This window comes from Cetorhinus maximus, chromosome 16 (genome assembly GCF_964194155.1).
Source record: "Cetorhinus maximus chromosome 16, sCetMax3.hap1.1, whole genome shotgun sequence".
Taxonomy (NCBI): Eukaryota; Metazoa; Chordata; class Chondrichthyes; order Lamniformes; family Cetorhinidae; genus Cetorhinus; species Cetorhinus maximus.
The window spans coordinates 25650200-25670227 of NC_135894.1; the positions used below are offsets into that span (position 1 = coordinate 25650200).

At 46.7% G+C, this 20028-nt stretch overlaps 1 protein-coding gene across 3 annotated transcripts in view; it reads left to right on the forward strand.

Moving 5' to 3' along the window:
- Positions 1 to 18825, forward strand: part of LOC144691934 (uncharacterized) — a 39204-nt gene extending 20379 nt beyond the window's left edge. For 2 of the 3 annotated variants that reach the window (XM_078560501.1, XM_078560502.1), the window contains 3 exons: positions 3462 to 3611; positions 9378 to 9517; positions 17487 to 18825. In XM_078560501.1, coding sequence (XP_078416627.1) covers positions 3462 to 3611; positions 9378 to 9517; positions 17487 to 17708 — 512 coding nt within the window. In that variant the 3' untranslated portion in view covers positions 17709 to 18825. The remainder of the gene's footprint in view (positions 1 to 3461; positions 3612 to 9377; positions 9518 to 17486) is intronic. The other variant, XM_078560503.1, reaches the window with a different exon arrangement.
- The last annotated feature ends 1203 nt before the right edge of the window (positions 18826 to 20028 follow it).

Sequence of the window (20028 nt, forward strand, 5' to 3'; positions counted from 1 at the left end):
CCTCAAGGCTACTAGCCCAGTGACATTACCACTGGGCCACCATATCCCCTTCACCTCGCAGTCCATCACCCCAGCTAGAATACAGAGTTCACCACTTCGACCCTTCAATTAATTTTCTCACTGAATGCTTGGCCAAGTCTTGGAGAGTTCAGTGGAAGGCATAAAGAGAGATGCAGCTGGCACCTGAACTTCAAGAAAGACGCCCACCAAGAAATCCAATAGGGAATTCAGAAGAAACGACTTTACCTATAGAGTGTTGAGAATGTGGAACCCAAGGTATGGTTGAGGTGAATAGTATAAATGCATTTAAAGGGTAACCACGCAAGCATATGAGGGAGAAGGGAGTAGAGGGTATCGGAAGATTTAGATGAAGAAAGATGGGGAGGAGGCTCGAGTGCGACATAAACGGCTCGAGTAGGGCATGGACTGGTTGGGCTGAAGGCCTGTTTTTGTCCTGTACGTCCCACCCAGTGCTTTAGATAAATGACAGGGAGATTGCTCGTATAAAATTTAAAACTGGATGCCTAGAAATTGCTGTGGAAAGTTGGAGGTTTGAAATGGATAAGTGTGGGAAAGATCTAGAACACTACAAGTGTATTTGAGAATGAATTCAGCAATGGCCAAATGATGTTGTTTAGCCATGTAGCTGGAATGGGCAGGCATTAAACCCCCCCCCACCCCGCACCCCACCCCACACCACCTCCCCCAACCCCCAAAAAAATGGCACCCCAAGGCAATGTGCAGGCAGGTGTGAAAGCTGTGAACCATAGGTGAGGGAGGTAATGAAATACAAAATGTGCTTTATTTGGTTTTGGAGAGAGGGAACTGTGGCTGAACAAGGTCAGAACCAGCATCATTCAAGCCAGGCTGAAATATGGGGAGTAGCAACAATGTAGACGGGAGGGCACCGAGACAGTAGACCCGCATGAATGCGGCTGGAAGCCAAGTAAGATTGTTATACAAGCAGTTTGAGTCATTGTCATGCTGCCGAATGCTGTCAGACATACCTTTCTGAATGACACGAATGGCAAGCAGGGGTCACAGGTTGTCAGATCCCCACCAGTGAAATGAGGCGTCCCTCCTATGCGGAAGGTCAGCCATTTTGCAGCTGCCTTCCAAATGAGGACAGAAAGAGTTCACAAAGTTACCACCTGAGGCACATAGGTTGGACCTGGAACAGCCTGAGGGACAGACATTGGCACTTTAAATCAGGGCTGAAGCCAGGTCCAGGAGATCACAAGTTTGTTGGATGTATGAGTGGTGAAGGAGCAGCGCTGGGAGAGGTGTCTGCAGGCCCAGAGGCACCATTAACAAAGAGGCAGGAGCAGCAAAAAGGCCCATCCCTGCCCTGCCTGTCACTCCCCCTGATTGGCTGGCTGCCATGTGACTGCAGTCAGCTAGCCCCTTCCTGCTGACTCCAAGCTCCACTGGTGGGAACCCCATCACTGGGATTAAATTCCACCCATCTGATTGGGCTGCCAACCCTGATTGGACAGATTCCTGGAAGTTTCATCACATGACCACCTGCCTGCAACGGCCCTGTCCCCACAAGCCTGCCACTGGCTGTTTGACATGTCCATTCTAGCAACCCTCCACCTTCCCCCAACCAAATGGAAGGCAAATAAGCTCTTAATTATTTGAATTGATGATGCGCGACTGTCAAAAAGTCTTTTAAAATAGTTTTATAGCTATCAAATGCTCAAAGAGAATGAGAGAAACTCATGCACAGTTTTTATTAATGTAATTATGATGTTCCTCTGTTCAGTGGCCTGGAGATTAACCTTTAATTCCTGGGGGCCCTAGGGCGATTCTGGAGGGTTGGTGACTCTAATCTCTGTCTCCCTCGCCCCTTTTCAAAGATGGTGCATGGAAACAGATTTCTCAGTCCACTTCACCTTCGGTGCTAACAGAAGAAATTGGAGCTGTACTATTCATAACTGATTCATTTAAACACAAAGGAACTTAGTTTGGTTGCAGGGTGAAAACAGGCACTCGATGGGCCCTATTACTGTGCTAATAAGACACGCCTGTTTGAAAACCTGGATCTTAGCCACAATTTAAGCCCTAGTAACCAAAATATGAACTTGGCAGATGTCAAAACAGGCACCTGTAGGTTTAGCCTGAACACTGAGCGCGAGCGATTTTTATGGAGCAGTATGTGTGGGCTCGACACACCCAATTCCACTGCAGAATAGCAAGGGGACTGAGTGAGAGGACGCACAGGTTCTTGGACTGCACAGGGGCACGGACTGTTTCAGAAGGTGAGGCATCACAAATGATGCTGAGCATTGTACAATCGTCAGTGAACATCCCCACTTCTGACCTTAGGATGGAAGGAAGGTCATGGATGAAGCGGCTGAAGATGGTTGGGCCGAGGACACTACCCTGAGGAACTCCTGCAGTGATGTCCTGGAGCTGAGATAATTGACCTCCAACAACCACAACCACCTCACAGTCCTTCTTCTAGCTGCCAATTTGCAATGCAGCCTCTTTATTGACCAGTAGCATCATCAGTGGCAATCAGCCCCTTAACAATCTGCTGGATTTCAGTTCCTAACGCAAGCTTCAGTTCCTGTAGCATAATTGCGTCCTTCACTAAACATGAGCTAAACCAATGTTTCAGTTCAAGACTGCGCCTTGCACATCTCGGAGGCTGTTTAAAGTATCCAATGAAAGTCATCCATCTAAATTATAAACAAAGCATTATAAAATCCTCAATCAGTCTGAAGGTGAAGGAGAGGTGCGGTGTGGGGGGGGGGGGGGGCGGGGGAGGAGCGGGGACAGATGGTGGTGTATTGGTGATGTCACTGGGCTATTAACTGGGAACACGAGTTCAAATCCCGCCATGGCAGCTAGTGGAATTTCACTTCAATTCATTAAAAAAAAAGTTGGGAATTGAAAGCTAGCCCCAGTAATGGTGACCATGAAACTATCATCAATTGCTGTAAAATCCCATCTGGTTCACTAATGCCCTGCAGGGAAGGAAATCTGCCATCCTTACCTGGTCTGGCCTACATGTGACTGCAGTCCCATAGCCATGTGGTTGACTCTTAGCTGGCCTAGCAAGCCATTCAGTTCAAGGGCAATTAGGGATGGGCAACAAATGCTGGCCTTGCCAGCGACACCCACATCCCATGAAAGAGAATAAAGAAAGCTATCATTACAGCCGCATTCACATGAAAATGAATACTAGGTCCTCACAGAACAGAAAGAACAAATTATCTTTACCCTATTTATCTGCCAGCCTCTGTGACTCAAAGTCACCATTACCAGTTGGAGTTAAAAAAAATACTGCGATTGGACTAGTTAAACATGAACACTGTCTATATAGAAAAACTGACTTTTTACTGAAATATGGCCACTCCTAAACACAAACCCAAATCTTTCGTTCCTGAGATGAAAAAGGTCCTGGATCTCTGATTAGTCTCTGATTAACAATGCTTGACTTGCATTTTCTACAGAACGGGTGCCTCCCAGTGATTGCTGTGGGATGATAATGAAAGTCATGAATAGTGAATGCCCATTTTTAATTCACAATGAGCGTGATCAATACTTACGGCCTGCCAATTGCTACCAAAGGATCATTCTGAGTCATCAGGATCCCGAGTCTGGTAAGGGATAATGTTTGAATGAACATTACTGTGCAGCACTTCTTCAATCTCAATCGATGTAGCTCTGGACTATTACCAGATTTTATTTATTCCCTTGCCTTCTACCCATAGGACTCTCCAGTTTAGATCTAGTGAGAGGGGATGGCCTCCTCTCAGGGTTTGGCCTCTGCTGCCCTTGTGCAGCTTCCTGAGGAGGACATGGATGTGACCAGTCCTATCCTCAGCACACCCTCCTGCATCACTCGATGGTGCAGGGTACCAGGAGGCAATTTAGACACAGAATTGGCATGCTCTCCTGGCTTACAGTGTCCCAGGAGGTTATATACAGCCAGTGTCAGAGTGTCCCAGGAGGTTATGTACAGTCATTGTCTCAGAAGGTTATATACAGCCAGTGTCAGAGTGTCCCAGAAGGTTATATACAGTCAGTGTCTCAGAACGTTATATACAGTCAATGTCAGAGTCGCAGGAGGTTATGTACAGTCAGTGTCTCAGAAGGTTATATACAGTCAGTGTCAGAGTCCCAGGAGGTTATATACAGTCAGTGTTAGTGTCCCAGGAGGTTAAATACAGCCAGTGTCAGGGTCCCAGGAGGTTATATACAGTCAGTGTCAGAGTCCCAAGAGGTTATATACAGTGTCAGAGTCCCAGGAGGTTATATACAGTCAGTGTTAGTGTTCCAGGAGGTTATACAGCCAGTGTCAGGGTCCCAGGAGGTTACATACAGTCAGTGCCCCAGGAGGTTATATACAATCAGTCTTAGTGTTCCAGGAGGTTATATACAGTCAATGTTAGTGTCCCAGGAGGTTATATACAGTCAGTGTCCCAGGAGGTTATATACAGTCAGTGTCAGTGTCCCAGGAGGTTAAATACAGCCAGTGTCAGGGTCCCAGGAGGTTACATACAGTCAGTGTCCCAGGAGGTTATATACAGTCAGTGTCAGTGTCCCAGGAGGTTAAATACAGCCAGTGTCAGTGTCCCAGGAGGTTATATACAGTCAGTGTTAGTGTTCCAGGAGGTTATATACAGTCAGTGTCAGGGTCCCAGGAGGTTACATACAGTCAGTGTCCCAGGAGGTTATATACAGCCAGTGTCAGTGTCCCAGGAGGTTATATACAGCCAGTGTCAGTGTCCCAGGAGGTTATATACAGTCAGTGTCAGTGTCCCAGGAGGTTATATACAGTCAGCGTCAGTGTCCCAGGAGGTTATATACAGTCAGTGTCAGTGTCCCAGGAGGTTATATACAGCCAATGTCAGTGTCCCAGGAGGTTATATACAGTCAGTGTCAGTGTCCCAGGAGGTTATATACAGTCAGTGTTAGTGTTCCAGGAGGTTATATACAGCCAGTGTCAGTGTTCCAGGAGGTTATATACAGTCAGTGTCAGGGTCCCAGGAGGTTACATATAGTCAGTGTCAGCGCCCCAGGAGGTTATGTGCAGTTAGTGTTAGAGTGTTATTGGACATTATGTACAGTCAGTGTTAGTGCCCCAGGAGGTTATATACAGTCAGTGTTAGTGTTCCAGGAGGTTATATACAGTCAGTGTCAGGGTCCCAGGAGGTTACATATAGTCAGTGTCAGTGCCCCAGGAGGTTATGTGCAGTTAGTGTTAGTGTTCCAGGAGGTTATATACAGTCAGTATCAGGGTCCCAGGAGGTTACATATAGTCAGTGTCAGTGTCCCAGGAGGTTATGTGCAGTTAGTGTTCGAGTGTTATTGGACATTATCTACAGTCAGTGTTAGCATATCCTCAGCTGCCTACCTGCCCGCCCCCAACATCTCTGAAATTTTATGGGTGCAGGGGAGATTTCGGGTGGCAAATTAATGGCCACTTAAGGGCATCATTCTGTGCCCACTGGTATTTTACCTGTGCTAGGGGGAGGCCCACAGCATGCGGTGATTAGCTGCATGGGGTGCGGGCAGGGATGAACCTCCTTTGCACACTCCTGGGCCCTTTGGAGGCACCACAATGTCAATGGGTGGCATTCCCCCCTTTAACTCTCCCCCCAGCTTCTTGAACCTAGCCCCTCGCCGGAGCCAGATTCGCAGGCCCCAGCGAGAAACCTGACTCCCGACTTATTTGGGCTCCTCGGTATAGTGGGGCAGCCTGTACCCCCAGCAACGGCCACTGTTCACAGTGGGACAGCTGACCATCCGATTTGTTGACATCTCTGTAAGGCGGGACTTCCTACCCAGAGAGGGGAGGAAGTCTCACCTTAAAGCAATTGACAATGCTCCTGGTTGTTGCGGGGCAGCCTTCGGGATTGTGGGTGGGCTTCCTCCCCATCGCCCAGCTCCCACCAGAGATGTAGGGACTGTGGCACCTCATAAAATCCAGCCTGCAGAATTCAATTGAATTACGATCACTATTTCCCAGTGGACCTTCACTATGAGATTCCTAATTCATCCTGTCTCATTGCACAATACTAGATCTATAATAACTTTATCCCTAGTTGATTCCACAATGCAATATGATAGAAAACTATTTTGAAAGCATTTTACACACCCATCTTCCAGGTCACCTTTGCCAATTTGATTTGTGCAGTCTATATGACGATTAGAGCCTCCATGATTATTAGAGCATCTTTGCTACAGTCTCCAGTAATTTCTTGCTTAATGACATGTCCAATGTTACAGGTACTCTTAGGTGAGCTTCAACAACCAGTGTTTTCTGGCACTTGTTATTCCTCACCTCCACCACACTAATTCTATTGCCTGATCCTCTGAGCCAAGATCCTTTCTCACTTCAACAACAACAGAAAATGCTGGAAAAACTCAGCAGGTCTAACAGCATCTGTGCGGAGAACAAAAAAACAGAGTTAACGTTTCGAGTCCATGTGATTCTTCTTCAGAGCTTTTGCTTTTGCTTTTATCCTTTCCCACTCCTCCTTTTGTCATCCTTTACTATCAAGACTACCCCTCCACCTTTTCCATTCTGTCTGTTTTTATGAAATACTACCCCCTAGAATATTTATTTCATAATCCAGGTTTTGTTGTAATCATGTCTTCTGCAATGGCGATGAGATAGAACCCATCTATCCCTATCTGTGCCACTAATTTATCTATTTAATTGTGAATGCTTTACGCATTCAGATAAAAAGAGTCTTTAGCATTTTTTAACACTATTCTTTGCAAAGGATCTTAGTGCATCAGCAGATATCACCATTAAACCCTCTGTCCCTTCCTGTCCTGTCTGCTTGTCCTTACCCAAACCATTACACTGTTCTATTGCCTCAACATTTCTCTTTAGATTTCTAAATCTCCCTTCACCTGGTTGCTCCACGCTCTCTTTTTGTTTAAAGCCCTGTTCACTGTCCTAGTGAAACGATTCACCTGGACACTGATCCCAGCCTGGTTTAAGTGGACCATCTCAATGGAACAGCTTCCTCTTTCCCCAGTATGGGTGCCAGTGCCCCATGAATCGAAACCCTTTCTTCTCACATCCTCTTTGAGCTACACATTTCGTTCTCTAATCTGCTTGACCCTTTGTCATTTTGCCTGTGGTTTAAGGAGTAATTTAGAGATTATTACCGTTTGAGATCCCACTTATTAATTTAGAACCCAGGTCCAAAATGCTTTCAGAAGAACCTCACTCCTAGTTCTACCTATGTCACTGATTCCTACGTGGACTGCGATGACTGGATCCTCCCCTTCCCACTCCAAGTTCACCTCCAGCCACAAGGAGATACCCTTAACCCTGGCATCAGGCAGGCAGGTTTTGGAACTCCCGGTCATGGCTGTAGAGAACAGTATCTATCCTCTGACTTTACTGTTCCCTAACGTTACCACATTCCTTTTCATTCACCATTCCCACCCCCCCCAACCACCCCCACTTGAATGCCCACCAGCAGCATGGTGTCATGGTCAGTTTGTTCATCTCCTGTGCAGTCCTTAATCTCATCCACACAGGTAGCAAGTACCTCATGCCTGTTGGTCAAAGTCAGGGGCCAAAGATCCTCCATCGCTACATCCTGGATCCCAATACCTGCCTGCAATGCAGTCACACCCTCCTGTCCCTGACTATGGACCAGCTTTAAAGTTTTATATAGTCTAAAGGGTATGTATGACTGCCTCTTGAAACAAACTGTCCAGGTACCTCACCTCCTCACCAATGCCCCACATTGTCAGCAACTCAGACTCCAGCTCAACAACCCTGAGCGGAAGTTCCTCAAGCTGCAGGTATGGCTGCCCCCTCCATAAACTCCCACATGCCACAGTTACGCCACATCGCCTGCCCTCCCATATCTACCAAAACAATAAAATGATTACTTACTTAATTAGTCAAAATCATTGTTGAATTGATTATTTAAATTTTGACTATCACTGAAAAAAGAAACATACTGTTGAAGCTTTTCATCTTGCACTCATCAGGACAGAATCACAAGAATGCCAAATCTTAAAGGGAACAACAATTTATACTGAATGAGAAGAGAATGCTGATTGATTGGCAAGTTGACTCTGATTGGTAGAGGCGTTGCCATGGAAAATTTAAATTTGATAGATTAATTAATACATCTAATTTAATAATTTAATAAGTAACTGTAAGTTACCGACTCTTAGCTCTGAGACTGACATACCTTCACAGTTTAAAAAATAAAATGGAATATTCACCAACTAATCACCTGTTGCTCCCATGATATCACTCCAGGGAGTTTTGAGGATTGAGGGTCACCTTTTGAGTCAATTCTCTGTCACTGCTCCTTCTGCCAAAGTTATGTATCCTCAGTCCTTCCCTGCATTGATATATATCCTTAATCCTCACCCATGATGCTTTGCATACCCTATGAAGTGATATAGACAGGTTCAGTGAGTGGGCAGAAATTTGGCAGATGGAGTATAATGTGGGAAAATGTGAACTTGTCCACTTTGGCTGTATACTATTTGAATGGAGAAAGGTTGCAGAACTCTGTGGTACAGTGAGATCTGGGTGTCCCGGTACATGAATCACAAAAAGTTAGCATGCAGGCACAGCAAGTGATTAGGAAGGCAAATGGAATGTTGTTGTTTATTGCAAGGAGAATGGGTTTTAAAGTAGAGAAGTCTTAATGCAGCTGTACAGGGCCTTGGTGAGAGCACATCTGGAGTGCTGTGTACAGATTTAATCTCTTTATTCGAAAAAAGGCATAATTGCAATATAAAAAGCAGTTCAGACAAACTTCATTCAACTCATTCCTGGAATGAGGAGCTTATCTTACGAAGAAAGGTTGAACAGGTTGGGCCTATACCCATTGGAGTTTAGAAGAATGAGAGGTGATCTTATTGAAACATATAAGATCCTGAGGGGATTCGATAGGCTGGATACCTGGAGGGTGTTTCCACTTGTTGGAGAGACTAGAGCCAGTGGGACACAATTTAAGAATAAGAGGTCTACTGCTTAAGATGGATATAAGGAGAATTTTTTTCTCTCAAAGGGTCATTAGTCTGTGAAATTCTCTTCCCCAGAGACCAGTGGAGGTTGGGTCATTGAATTTATTCAAGGCTGAATTAGATAGATTTTTGATAGACAAGGGAGTTGAGGGTTATGGGAGGCAGACAGAAAAGTGGAGTTGGGACCATAACCAGATCAGCCATGATCTTATTGAATGGCAGATCAGGCTCGAAGGGCTAAGCGGCCTAATCCTGCTCCTAAGTCCTATGCTCCTATACAATGTCCTGTCATTTATTGAGAACAGAAGAGAGATTCTGTAGATGTACTGGGTGAGCCAAGTAGCTCAAAGCATTAATTGAAAGATGAATTGTCTCATTTGTGACCATTTGTATGTCCTTCACAGCTCATGTGACGATCTTTTATTATAAATCTAACAAGATTGTAAAACCATATTGTGGAATGCCTGTGGTGCTCAATTTTTCCAAAACAAATTATTTCCTTGTGTGCCACAGTGAAGGGAACAATGTCCTGCTCAGGATAGAGGTAAGTAACTGAACACTGTCGGCCTGTGGTTTGTTGTGTTGAGTTGGATGCCTGGCATATGGAGAATCTCATCACCATGTTTAATAGTCTCCAAACCTCCAAACATGCCATACTGACAGGGGAGAGAAAAGGCCATTAATCCTGCCCTATACTCATGACAGTCAGACTACCGCAACCAGACACCTCCTGCCTCCCTCCACCACAACAAACTAACAAACCTGCACTGCCTGAGTTTGAGTTTCCAATGTTAATTTGTCCAACATGGAATTCGCACTAAGTCAGAAGTGCAGAGCTAGAGCTACATGACAACTTGCCCCCTCCCCTCCCTCACAACTGCCTTCCAAACTGGAGTATAAACAGTTAACATTTCAGCTCAATTACTTTTCTGGAACATCTTACAGATGTAACAAATTTTAAGCAAGCACACTTTTGAATTCCACCCTATCAAAGAACTTCCCTTTTGTTCCTTTCTCTCTGCTGTTTTCCCGTACACTGTGACTATTGTACATTTACGGCCCCTAGACTTGACTCCCTGACAAGTGGAAACATCTTCTCTATGTCTACCCCATCAAACCCCTTCATAATTTTAAAGACCTCTATCAGGCCACCCCTCAATTCCCTTTGCTGGAGAAAAAAATCCCAGCCTGTTTCCTGATAGTTATAACCCCTCAGTTCTGGTGTCATCCTTGTAAACCTGTTTTGCCCCTCCTCTTCTGCCCTATATCCTTTCTGTATTACGAAGTCTAGAGCTGCATGCAGTACTCTAAGTGTTGTCTAACAAAGGTTTTATACAAGTTTGACATAATGATCTAGGTTTTCATGTGCACTCAGGAAAGGCCGATCTGCGCAATTTTGCAGCTTCCAGAATGCACACCTGGCCCACGTGCGACTTTGCCTGGGATTTTTTGCCTTTTCACAAAGGGGTCGGGTTTAAAGAGAATTTTGTGAGCTGCGAGCCAGTTAAAAGGCCAGTCATGGTCCTCCAACGCAGCATCATTTAAAGGCACCCCATACTCCACCCCTCACTCCCGCACACCTCCACCCAGATCCCTCATGTCACCTCAGATCGCTTATGTCATCTCATGCCCTCTCAGATCGTCCATGCCCTCGCAGATCACCCATGACACCTCAGATTGCCCATTCCACTCCATGCCACTCTATGCCCCGATGCATCCTCCATAGCTACTCACCCAGTATACACAATGTACAGTCTGCAAGAGCCATGCAATAACAATGGTAATTATTTAAAAGTCATTATTAAATCTCTAGTAATCTAATAAACACTGAATTCAAACACACTATCTTTGATACTGGAAAAAATTACTCCAATGCAAAGAAAAAAATAATTATTTAAGTTCCCATTAGGTTTATAAGCAAACAAGAAACCACATCAAGGGCATATTCTGTTGTTAAAAGTTTTAATTGTTCTTGGATCAATAGACCACCTGCTGAGCTGAAGCTATGACAGTTTTTGAAACCCAGCCAAGAATTCATAATGGCCACAGCTGTCATAACAAAAGCTTCCAGCTACATTGCCTGAAACTGACAGAACAGAATGGTCTTATAATTCTGTTTCAAAGCAGAGTGCTGTCAATCGATGGAGGGCAGCAGGTGCAGATTTTTCTTTCAGCTTTCAAAAGCAGGGTTTTTTTTTATAATTGCCAGACTTGTCAGTCAACTTAAATCACAGCACCAAATATGACAACAGAGGCTGACAGGAATAATTTTTACATTTTTTAGTGCATTAGGGCAGTTTTGACAGTTGGATAAGCACTGTAATACATGACAATTACACAACGCTGATCCATGTAAGGGCCATCTTATCTTTGCAGGACAAATCCCTAGGATGAATCACTGCATTAAAACACATCTACATTACAACACAGCATCTAATAGTGACATCTGAAGGTGTTAAAACATTTTACACTTACCTTTCGAAATGTTCCCGACTCCTCAGCAGGCTTCCCCCCGGTGGTCGCAAACTCCCAAAGGAAGTACATTTTGTTAGGGCCTACAAAACCTACACCAGTGCACCAAAAACGGTGCGTGGGAGGAAATACAATTTCCCTGAAGTTCTTGCAATGGGTGGGGTGCCCGATCTCAGAGGGGGTGCAACGTGTCATTTTACACCCAAGGCCTTCCCAAGTGGCCTATAAGTCACATGGAAATGGTGTGGGGCCGGGAAGGCAGAGGAAAACTGCTCTGTGTTTTTTTCCCTGGAAAAACAAACTTCAGCATGGCATGACCCAATTCCCGCCTCCACCAGGAGACGAAAACCCATCCCAATATCCCGGCTTTTTAATTGGATTGCTCTAAAAGTGAACCCGAGTGCTTTGTTCGCATTCGCTGTGGGTTTGTTAGCTTGTGTCATTTGTGCATTTTTTTTTTAAATTTGCGAACGTGTCCCCTAGCTCCCTTTGCTCCTTTATCCCATTTAGGAATGATATATTTGGGCTTGGAGGGGGTGCAGCACAGATCCAGCAAGCGCAATACCCAAGTTAAAAGGGTTAAACGATGAGAACTGGCTGCATAAAGGAGGTTTGCATTCACCTGACATTTAGGGGTGATCAACTTAAGGTGTTTAACAGGGTTAAAGATTTTGAATGAGTAGATAAAGAGAAACTTGCTCCTCTGGTGGGGAAGTCCAGAACAAGGGGACAGGCTGGGGGTCCAACCTTAAAATGATAGCTAGACCATTCAGGGCTGATGTCAGGAATCACTCCTTCACACATAGTGGAAATCCCCTTGCGAAATATGTTGTGACTGGCAGTCAATTGAAAATTCCAGCTCTTCAGGTTTTGTTTGGTAAGGGTATTAAGGGTTATGGAACCAAAGTGGGTAGCAAGAGTTAAGATACAGATTAGCCATGACCTAAATGAATGGTAGAAGAGACTTGAAGGGCTGAATTGCCACCTCTTGTTCATATGTTCCTAAATCTGAGACTTTAAAGCACAAATTTTCAAATTTCACCAATTCTCAATTTGGAAGTAGACGTTCATAAATACGTTGTATTTTATACACGAATATGGAAATGTAATATTTAATTGTACCAATCACATGAAATAGAATGGGAGAAAATGGTCAGACGCTCTTCTATTATTTAAGTTTCCTTTATGCTCATTATGCTCATTTGTTATGTTAAACTTGTACAAAAAGCTAGTTTGGCCTCAGCTGGAGTATTGCACACAGTTCTGGGCCTTGCACTTTAGGATGGATGTGAAGGCATTGGAGACAATGCAGAAAAGATTCACGAGAATGGTTCCAGAGGTGAGGAACTTCAATTATGAAGATAGATTGGAGAAATTAGAACTATTTTCCTTGGGGAAAAGAAGGCTGAGAGGAGATAAGATAGAGGTGCTCAAAATCATGAGGGGTCTGGACAGAATAGATAGGGAGAAACTGTTCCCACTTGTGGCAGCATTGAGAATGACGGGGCACAGATTTAAGGCGATTGGTAAAAGGAGCAATGGAGACAGGAGGAAAAATCTTTTTCACACAGCGAGTGGTTATGGTCTGGAATGCACTGTTTGAGAGAGTGGTGCAGGCAGGTTCAATCGAAGCATTCAAAAGGGAATTAGACTGTTATATGAAATGGAAGAATGTGCAGGATTGCAGGGAGAAGGCAGGGGAATAGCACTAAGTGAATTGCTCATTCGGAAAGCTGGTACAGACGCAATGGGTCGAATAGCCTCCTGCGCTGTAACAGTTCTGTGATTGTGTTATTGCTAATTGTTTCGAGTTCAGTATAATCATGTTCATGTTCTTGGATTTAGAGTCTAAGTGCGATTTGAAAACAACTCCATTGATTTATCACAGTTCTTTTCGATCTGTCTGTAACTCATTAGCCTTTAGATAGATTAATTAACTGTTCGAACAATAACCCACCTTTCACATAGTAAAACACCTGAAGGTGTTTCATAATGTTATCAAACACAATTAGACACCAAGGCGGAATCGTCTCGGATTTGCACTAAGTGCGGTAGTGGGCGGGTAAAATGACGTTTTACCCGCTGGCCTCAATGACGGCTTCTCACGCTGTGTTGTCCCAATCCTGCCACATTCCCGGGAAACTCGCTGCTTCCATGGCGGGCGGGCTCTTGCTCACCCGCCACGCCACCACCTCGCTGCTTCATCACAGCGGACGCCACATTTAAAGTGCAGCTGCGTGCACAGCTTCCAGCCCAGGAATACAGCACAGAAGACATGGCCCCGAAAGGCAAAAAGACTGCAACCCCCAGATTCAATGACGCGTCCCTCGAGTGCCGTTTGGATGCCGCGGACGCCCACCGTGATGTCCTCTAACCCCGCTCTGGCAACAGGATGAGCAGCAATGTCACCAATCCAGTTTGGGAGGTGGCAGCAGTGGTGGTCAGCGCCAACGCCAAAGGATGACAGCCACCCAGTGCCACAAGAGGATGAATGGTCTCATCTGCTTCGCCAGGGTAAGTCACTCTTTTCATCACTCTCACCTCACACACTCACAAACCCATCACACATCCACAAGGCCCTCACTCACTGCCAGTTCAAGGGACATCACCATTCACTCTCACACACACCTTCATTGTCCTCATCCCGTCCATGGGACCACTCACCAGCCACACAGGCCAGGCATAATTATCACCTGGTCTGGCAGGCATCCTGGTACACTCTCTCCGTCTCTACTCATGCAGGACAAGCTGGCTCACAACAAGAGGCAGAGGTCACAGACCGGTGGAGGAATGCCTGAAATCAAGGTCCTCATGGATTTTGAAAACAGAGCCATCCAGCTGGCCGGCGAGGATCTGGGCCAGTCCTGTGCTGACAGTGAGCTCGGCGCTGCTCTACCAAGTGAGGATCCAACAGTGCAACATCCATCAGACAACCATGCTGTGAGTGACATGTCCTGTTTCACAGGCCACTGCCATGCACTAATTATCTCTCCTTGCTTTCTCAGGCACATCTGCCAAACGGCCGACAGCCCATGACTCAGGGCCTCCATTCAAGCTCTGAAGAAACCTCCGAAGAGGAATCTGAAGGCACCCTCCCTGATGCCCCATCACAGTGCTCACCCACACCCTCCACCAGCACAGAGACACACACCTCGGTGGGACCTGGCTTTAGAGTAGCCTCGGGATCACAATCTGGTGAGCACATCGCACTTTCTGATCCACAGCAGACGGAGGCAGGGACTTCCCAGGTCCCCGACACTCGGAGGACTGCTGGAGGCCAGAAATCTGCTGAGTCTGAGTCAAATGATGAGCCTCTGGATTCGGTCAAGTCACAGTTTCTGGAGCTGCAAAGGCAAGCTCGGGAACATCAGGAAGGGACGTTCGCTTCACTCCTCATATTACAAGGCATGATGGAGGGGTCCATCCGCCTTCAGGCTGAGGTGATAGCTCCGGCATGCCAACGCATCAAGGTCAACACTGATAGGATGGTAACTGCTATGGAGAACTTGGTCCAGGATGTCGCTCCTGCACTGCTGTGCAGGCTGAACTCCATCGCTGACGCCATAGTTGGCCTCCAACAGTGAACACGCGAGAGGGGTACAGGGCAGCTCGATCTCACTCCAGTTACCCCTGCTCCTCAAGGAGTCAGCCTGGGGCCCCCCAGGCACCTATAGGGAGGAGGATTAAAAGTGTAACCCCTGGGCACATCCATCCAGGTGACTCTGGGAATGTCCAGCCCATCCGAATCCCCTCTTCCTGTGACCTCGGCAGCTGCAGCTCCACAGGCTGAGGAGGGTGCCCCAGCAGGACCCCGAAAGAAGGCCAGGGATCTCCAAGTCTTGGCCCTCCAGAGGACACCTGCCAAAGTCATCACAGACAGGGCGTAGCAGTCAGCAGGCTGCCTCCACCTCCACTGTGGATTCCGGGGAGCACTAAGACATAGCGGCAGGGTTAAGAGAGTTAAGAAGAATTATTTGCGCAGTCTGGGCATGGCTGTTAATCTCTTGTACACAATGTTCACTATTGTCAATAAACGCCCAAGAACGTCTCCCTGCTATGGCTCCTTGTTCTGATGAGCAGTGTCCATGTCACTCAGGTGTGAAACCTTGGTTCCTGCACAAGATAAAGGCAGGTGTCTCAGTCCAGTCTCAGTCACCTGTGGAGCCCTGAAAGGAGCCACTGGCTTAAAAATTGAGCACTGCTGTCACTTTCACAGCCACTGGCAGTGGATGCCCTCCATGTCCCCGTGGCACCAAATCCTGCAGCAGGTGGCAAATGTGACCAACCAGTTCCCCAGACATGCGCAGTCTTCGGCGACACTGGTTGTCGGTCACCTGCAGGAATGAAAGGCGGCGTCTGTAGACCCTGGGCCTATGGCTCGCTGTGGCTCTTCAGCCGCATGCACGGGAGCCCCAGCCACCCCTTCTTCCTGAGGGTGCTGCTCCTCTCCCTGCACAGCCAGCCTCTCTGTCATTCTCTTCTCCGTCGTCTCCACTCTCTGTACACTACGGGGCATACAACTAGTTCACTAGGCTCCGTGTTCCTGATGTACTCTCCCTGCAGGAAGAAAAAGAAAGATGTGTGGGTTAGCATGGGTGTACTAAGAACCTCTCTTGGTTAAGTCTGAAGGCCAGTAATGCATCCCGCAGAGTGCGGGCCACCACTTGGATGGCCAGATTTTAGTGTGCTACATGGCTGCCCCAAACCCCACCCGCCTCCGCCCCACTCCACCGATTGGCAGCAGCTTTGCCTATTGGGCTGCAGGCTGTGCTCTCAGCTCAGGCGCAGGCATTCTCCTAACCCGCACTGCAAGGCTGCCCTGTTAGCTTGAGCCATGGGGGAGACTGGTCCAAACCGGGATTCTGACATTGCCGGGACTGTGAGCACCTCCACCAGTGACTGCTGGTCAGATTTAGCGAGGAGACTGTACAACGTGCACAGTCCAATGAAACACTCATTAGTTTGCAGTCTGTGCCCGAGGAGTGAAAAGTCCCGGAGCACTTGGTGGCACTTTCATGCCTCTATGTCGCTTGAGTGGACAGATAAGCTAGAGACCCGACTGCACGCATGTCAATGGAGCTGCGACTGAACTGTTTCAGCTGCAGAGGAATGGTCATTTTATACAAGGTTTCCTTAATACATGGCTGCTTCCCCCTCCCTGCCCCGCACGTGCTTGTGCACTTCCTTCAACTGCAGGGGAGCCCTTGCCCCCCACACAAGTCGTCTCAACCACAGGACAGCTGTTGCCCCTACCCGCCCTCCAATGCGCCTCAACTTTGAAGTCCAACAGGCGACCCGGGCGAGCGCTGCACAACGTTGCTGTGTACTCACCTCCAAGTTCCCTCAAAGTGCAGCCCACCAAGTGTACGTCTTATATATGCTGTTGTGAAACACGTTGGGGCGGACGATCCAGCCTGGGGGGGATGATTCGTTGGGCTGACCTTATCATGATATGCAGATGTATTATAATGAGGTTCCCGACGTCTGATGGTGGGAAACGCGGCCTGCCATCGACGGGCTGAGCAGACGATCCCAAACTAGTTTCACAACAGAAACCAATTTCTGGTCTTCTCGCCATATCGTCCGCTCACCGCTGAACACGTCCGGCGCCAGCAGGCATTGAAAATTCCACCCAAAGCCACATAAACCATGTTCAGACAGATGGCCAAAACCTGAAAAAAGGGCTAGATTTGAAGGTGTGGCTTCCAGCAGGAGAAAGCAGCTTAGGTAGGGTGTAGCTGGCTGAAGTCACAGGCCACCACTGGTGAAGTGACGAAAATCGGAGTGCTCAAGAGGCTAGGGTATTCAGAGGGCTGTAAGGGCGGAAGGAAGTTGCAGAGATAGGAAGGGGGCGAGGCCATGAAAGAATTTGTAAATCGAGGTGTTGCTGGACTGGAAGCCAGTGTAGGTCAGTGAGGACGATGAATGCTTTTGGTGCAAGTTAGCTGAAGTTTACACAGGCTGGCCACAGGTAATAGCAACTGTTTGCACTCTGATAATTGGCTGGACAGAATGACAGAGAGAATATTTTCCACTCTCAGGAAAGTACCTCTGAATCGCTGAAGAAGATCACCGAGTATAGTCCAAAATGGCGGTTCATCTTCTACATGAAGGAGCGGCAAGATGGGACACTCAGCTTTGAGTCAGCTCAGCATCGAGGATGGTTCATCAATAACCAATGGAGCAAACAGGTCGTTGGAATGGAAAGAACAATGGCGAAAACGTTAAATGCAGATTTTATCTTTATATTGGTAAAACTCTGAGTTTGTCCTTGCGAGATTCAGATGAGAATGTAACACAGCAATGTGAGTTATGTTATTTATGTTCTTTTGTTGTACTCACACCCCTCCACAGAGTTTTTTTTTATAAATGATTATTTTTCAACGTACATTCCAGTTCAGGTTCCTGCAGTGTATGGGTCCACTCCATGTTTCTTAACAGATTCTAATTGCCCGAGGTCAGAGAGAGACAGGAACCAGAGCGAGGAGACAGTGCTACTAAATGTAAACTCTAATATAACCACCTTCTTCTCAGGCAGTCCCTCGGGATCGAGGATGACTTGCTTCCACTCCAGTTCGATGGGTTCTGAGATAAGTCCAATGCGCAATCTGCAGATTCTGCCACATGTGGGGACAGGTGGTGCTTGAAGGGTTGGGTAGACGGGTTGTTTGGAAGTTTTCTGAGCTCTCCCTGACACCTCAGCTCTGCTTCTGCGCATTCCCAATGAAGCCTCTCAATGTGCTTGGTGCCTTCCTGAATGAACCTTCTCCATTTTGGTCGGTCACAAGCCAGCGTCTCCCGTGAGTCAGTGAGTAGGTTTGACCTTCTCAGGGATACTTTCAGAATATCCCTGAAGTGTTTCTGCCGTCTCCTGGGAGCCTCCTGCCATGACCAAGTTCTGAGTAGAGCAAATGTTTTGGGAGTCTGGTATCAGGCATATGAATGACATATCCTGCCCAGCGGAGCTGGTTTTTAGTGATTAGTACCTCGATGCTGGGCATGTTGGCTTGGGAGAGGACGCTGCTGTTGGACCGACCTTTCTTGCCACTGGGTTTGGAGGAGGATCTTGCTAAGGCACTGCTCCAGTAACCAACAGCACTAGTTACCTTAAACTGTAATGTGACCGGGAGATCCTCATTAACATCAGTGTCACCAGGGAATGCTCAATAATACCAGCTTCACAAGGGGACCCTCGTTAGAGACATCACTGCGGGATCCTTGTCAACACCAGTGTCACTGGGGGAATCTGATGAACACCAGGATCACATTAATGGTTACGAAACTCTCTGGTCCTGAAAACATAACTTTTTTACTCATTTGAGTGACAGAAATATTTACCATGCTATTGAGTTTGGAATTAAAATCTTGACCTTTGTCAAAGAGTGCCTATAGTTTCAATTTTTTTCTTTGTCTGCCTTGTCATAGAATTCTATAGGGTATACAACACTGATACTGGCCAATCGGCCCAACCAGTCCGTGCTGGCATTTATGCTCTACTCGCGCATCCTCCCATTTTTCCTCATCTAAGTCTATCATTGTAACCCTCGATTTCCTTCTCCTTCATATGCTTGTCTAGTTACCCACCTAAATGTTTCTATACTATTCTCTTCAGCCACCCCCATTCTCACCATTTTTGGCTAAAGAAGTTTCTTCTGAGTTCCATATTGAGTTTCTTGGTGACTATCTTATATTGACAGCCTCTAATTCTGCTCTTCCCCACACGATGAACCATTCTCTCTACATCCACTCTATCAAATCATTTCTTCATTTCAAAGATCTCCATCAGGTCACCCCTCAGTCTCCTTTCAAGAGAAAAGAGACCCAGCCTGTCAATCCTTTCCCGATATGCATACCTACACATTTCTGGTATCATCCTTGTAAATCTTCTCTGTACCCTCTCCAGTGCCTCTATAACACATAGGAGCAGAAATTAGGCCAATCGGCCCATCGAGTCTGCTCCGCCATTCAATCATGGCTGATAAGTTTCTCAACCCCATTCTCCTGCCTTCTCCCCGTAACCTTTGATCCCCTTACCAATCAAGAACCTATCTACCTCGGTCTTAAATACACTCAATGACCTGGCTTCCACAGCCTTCTGTGGCAATGAATTCCATAGATTCACCACTCTCTGGCTAAAGAAGTTTCTCCTCATCTCTGTTCTAAAAGGTCTTCCCTTTACTCTGAGGCTGTGCCCTCGGGTCCTAGTCTCTCCTACTAATGGAAACATCTTCCCCACATCCAGTCTATCCAGGCCTTTCAGTATTCTGTAAGTTTCAATCAGATTCCCCTCATCCTTCTAAACTCCATCAAGTATAGACCCAGAGTCCTCAAATGTTCCTCATATGTTAAGTCTTTCGTTCCTGGGATCATTCTCGTGAACCTCCTCTGGACCCTCTCCAGGGCCAGCACATCCTTCCTGAGATACGGGGCCCAAAATTGCTCACAATATTCTAAATGTGGTCTGACCAGAGCCTTATAAAGCCTCAGCAGCACATCCCTGCTTTTATATTCTAGTCCTCTCGAAATAAATGCCAAATTTCTAGATTTGCAGGTGACACCCAATTGGGAGGACGATCAGTGTTG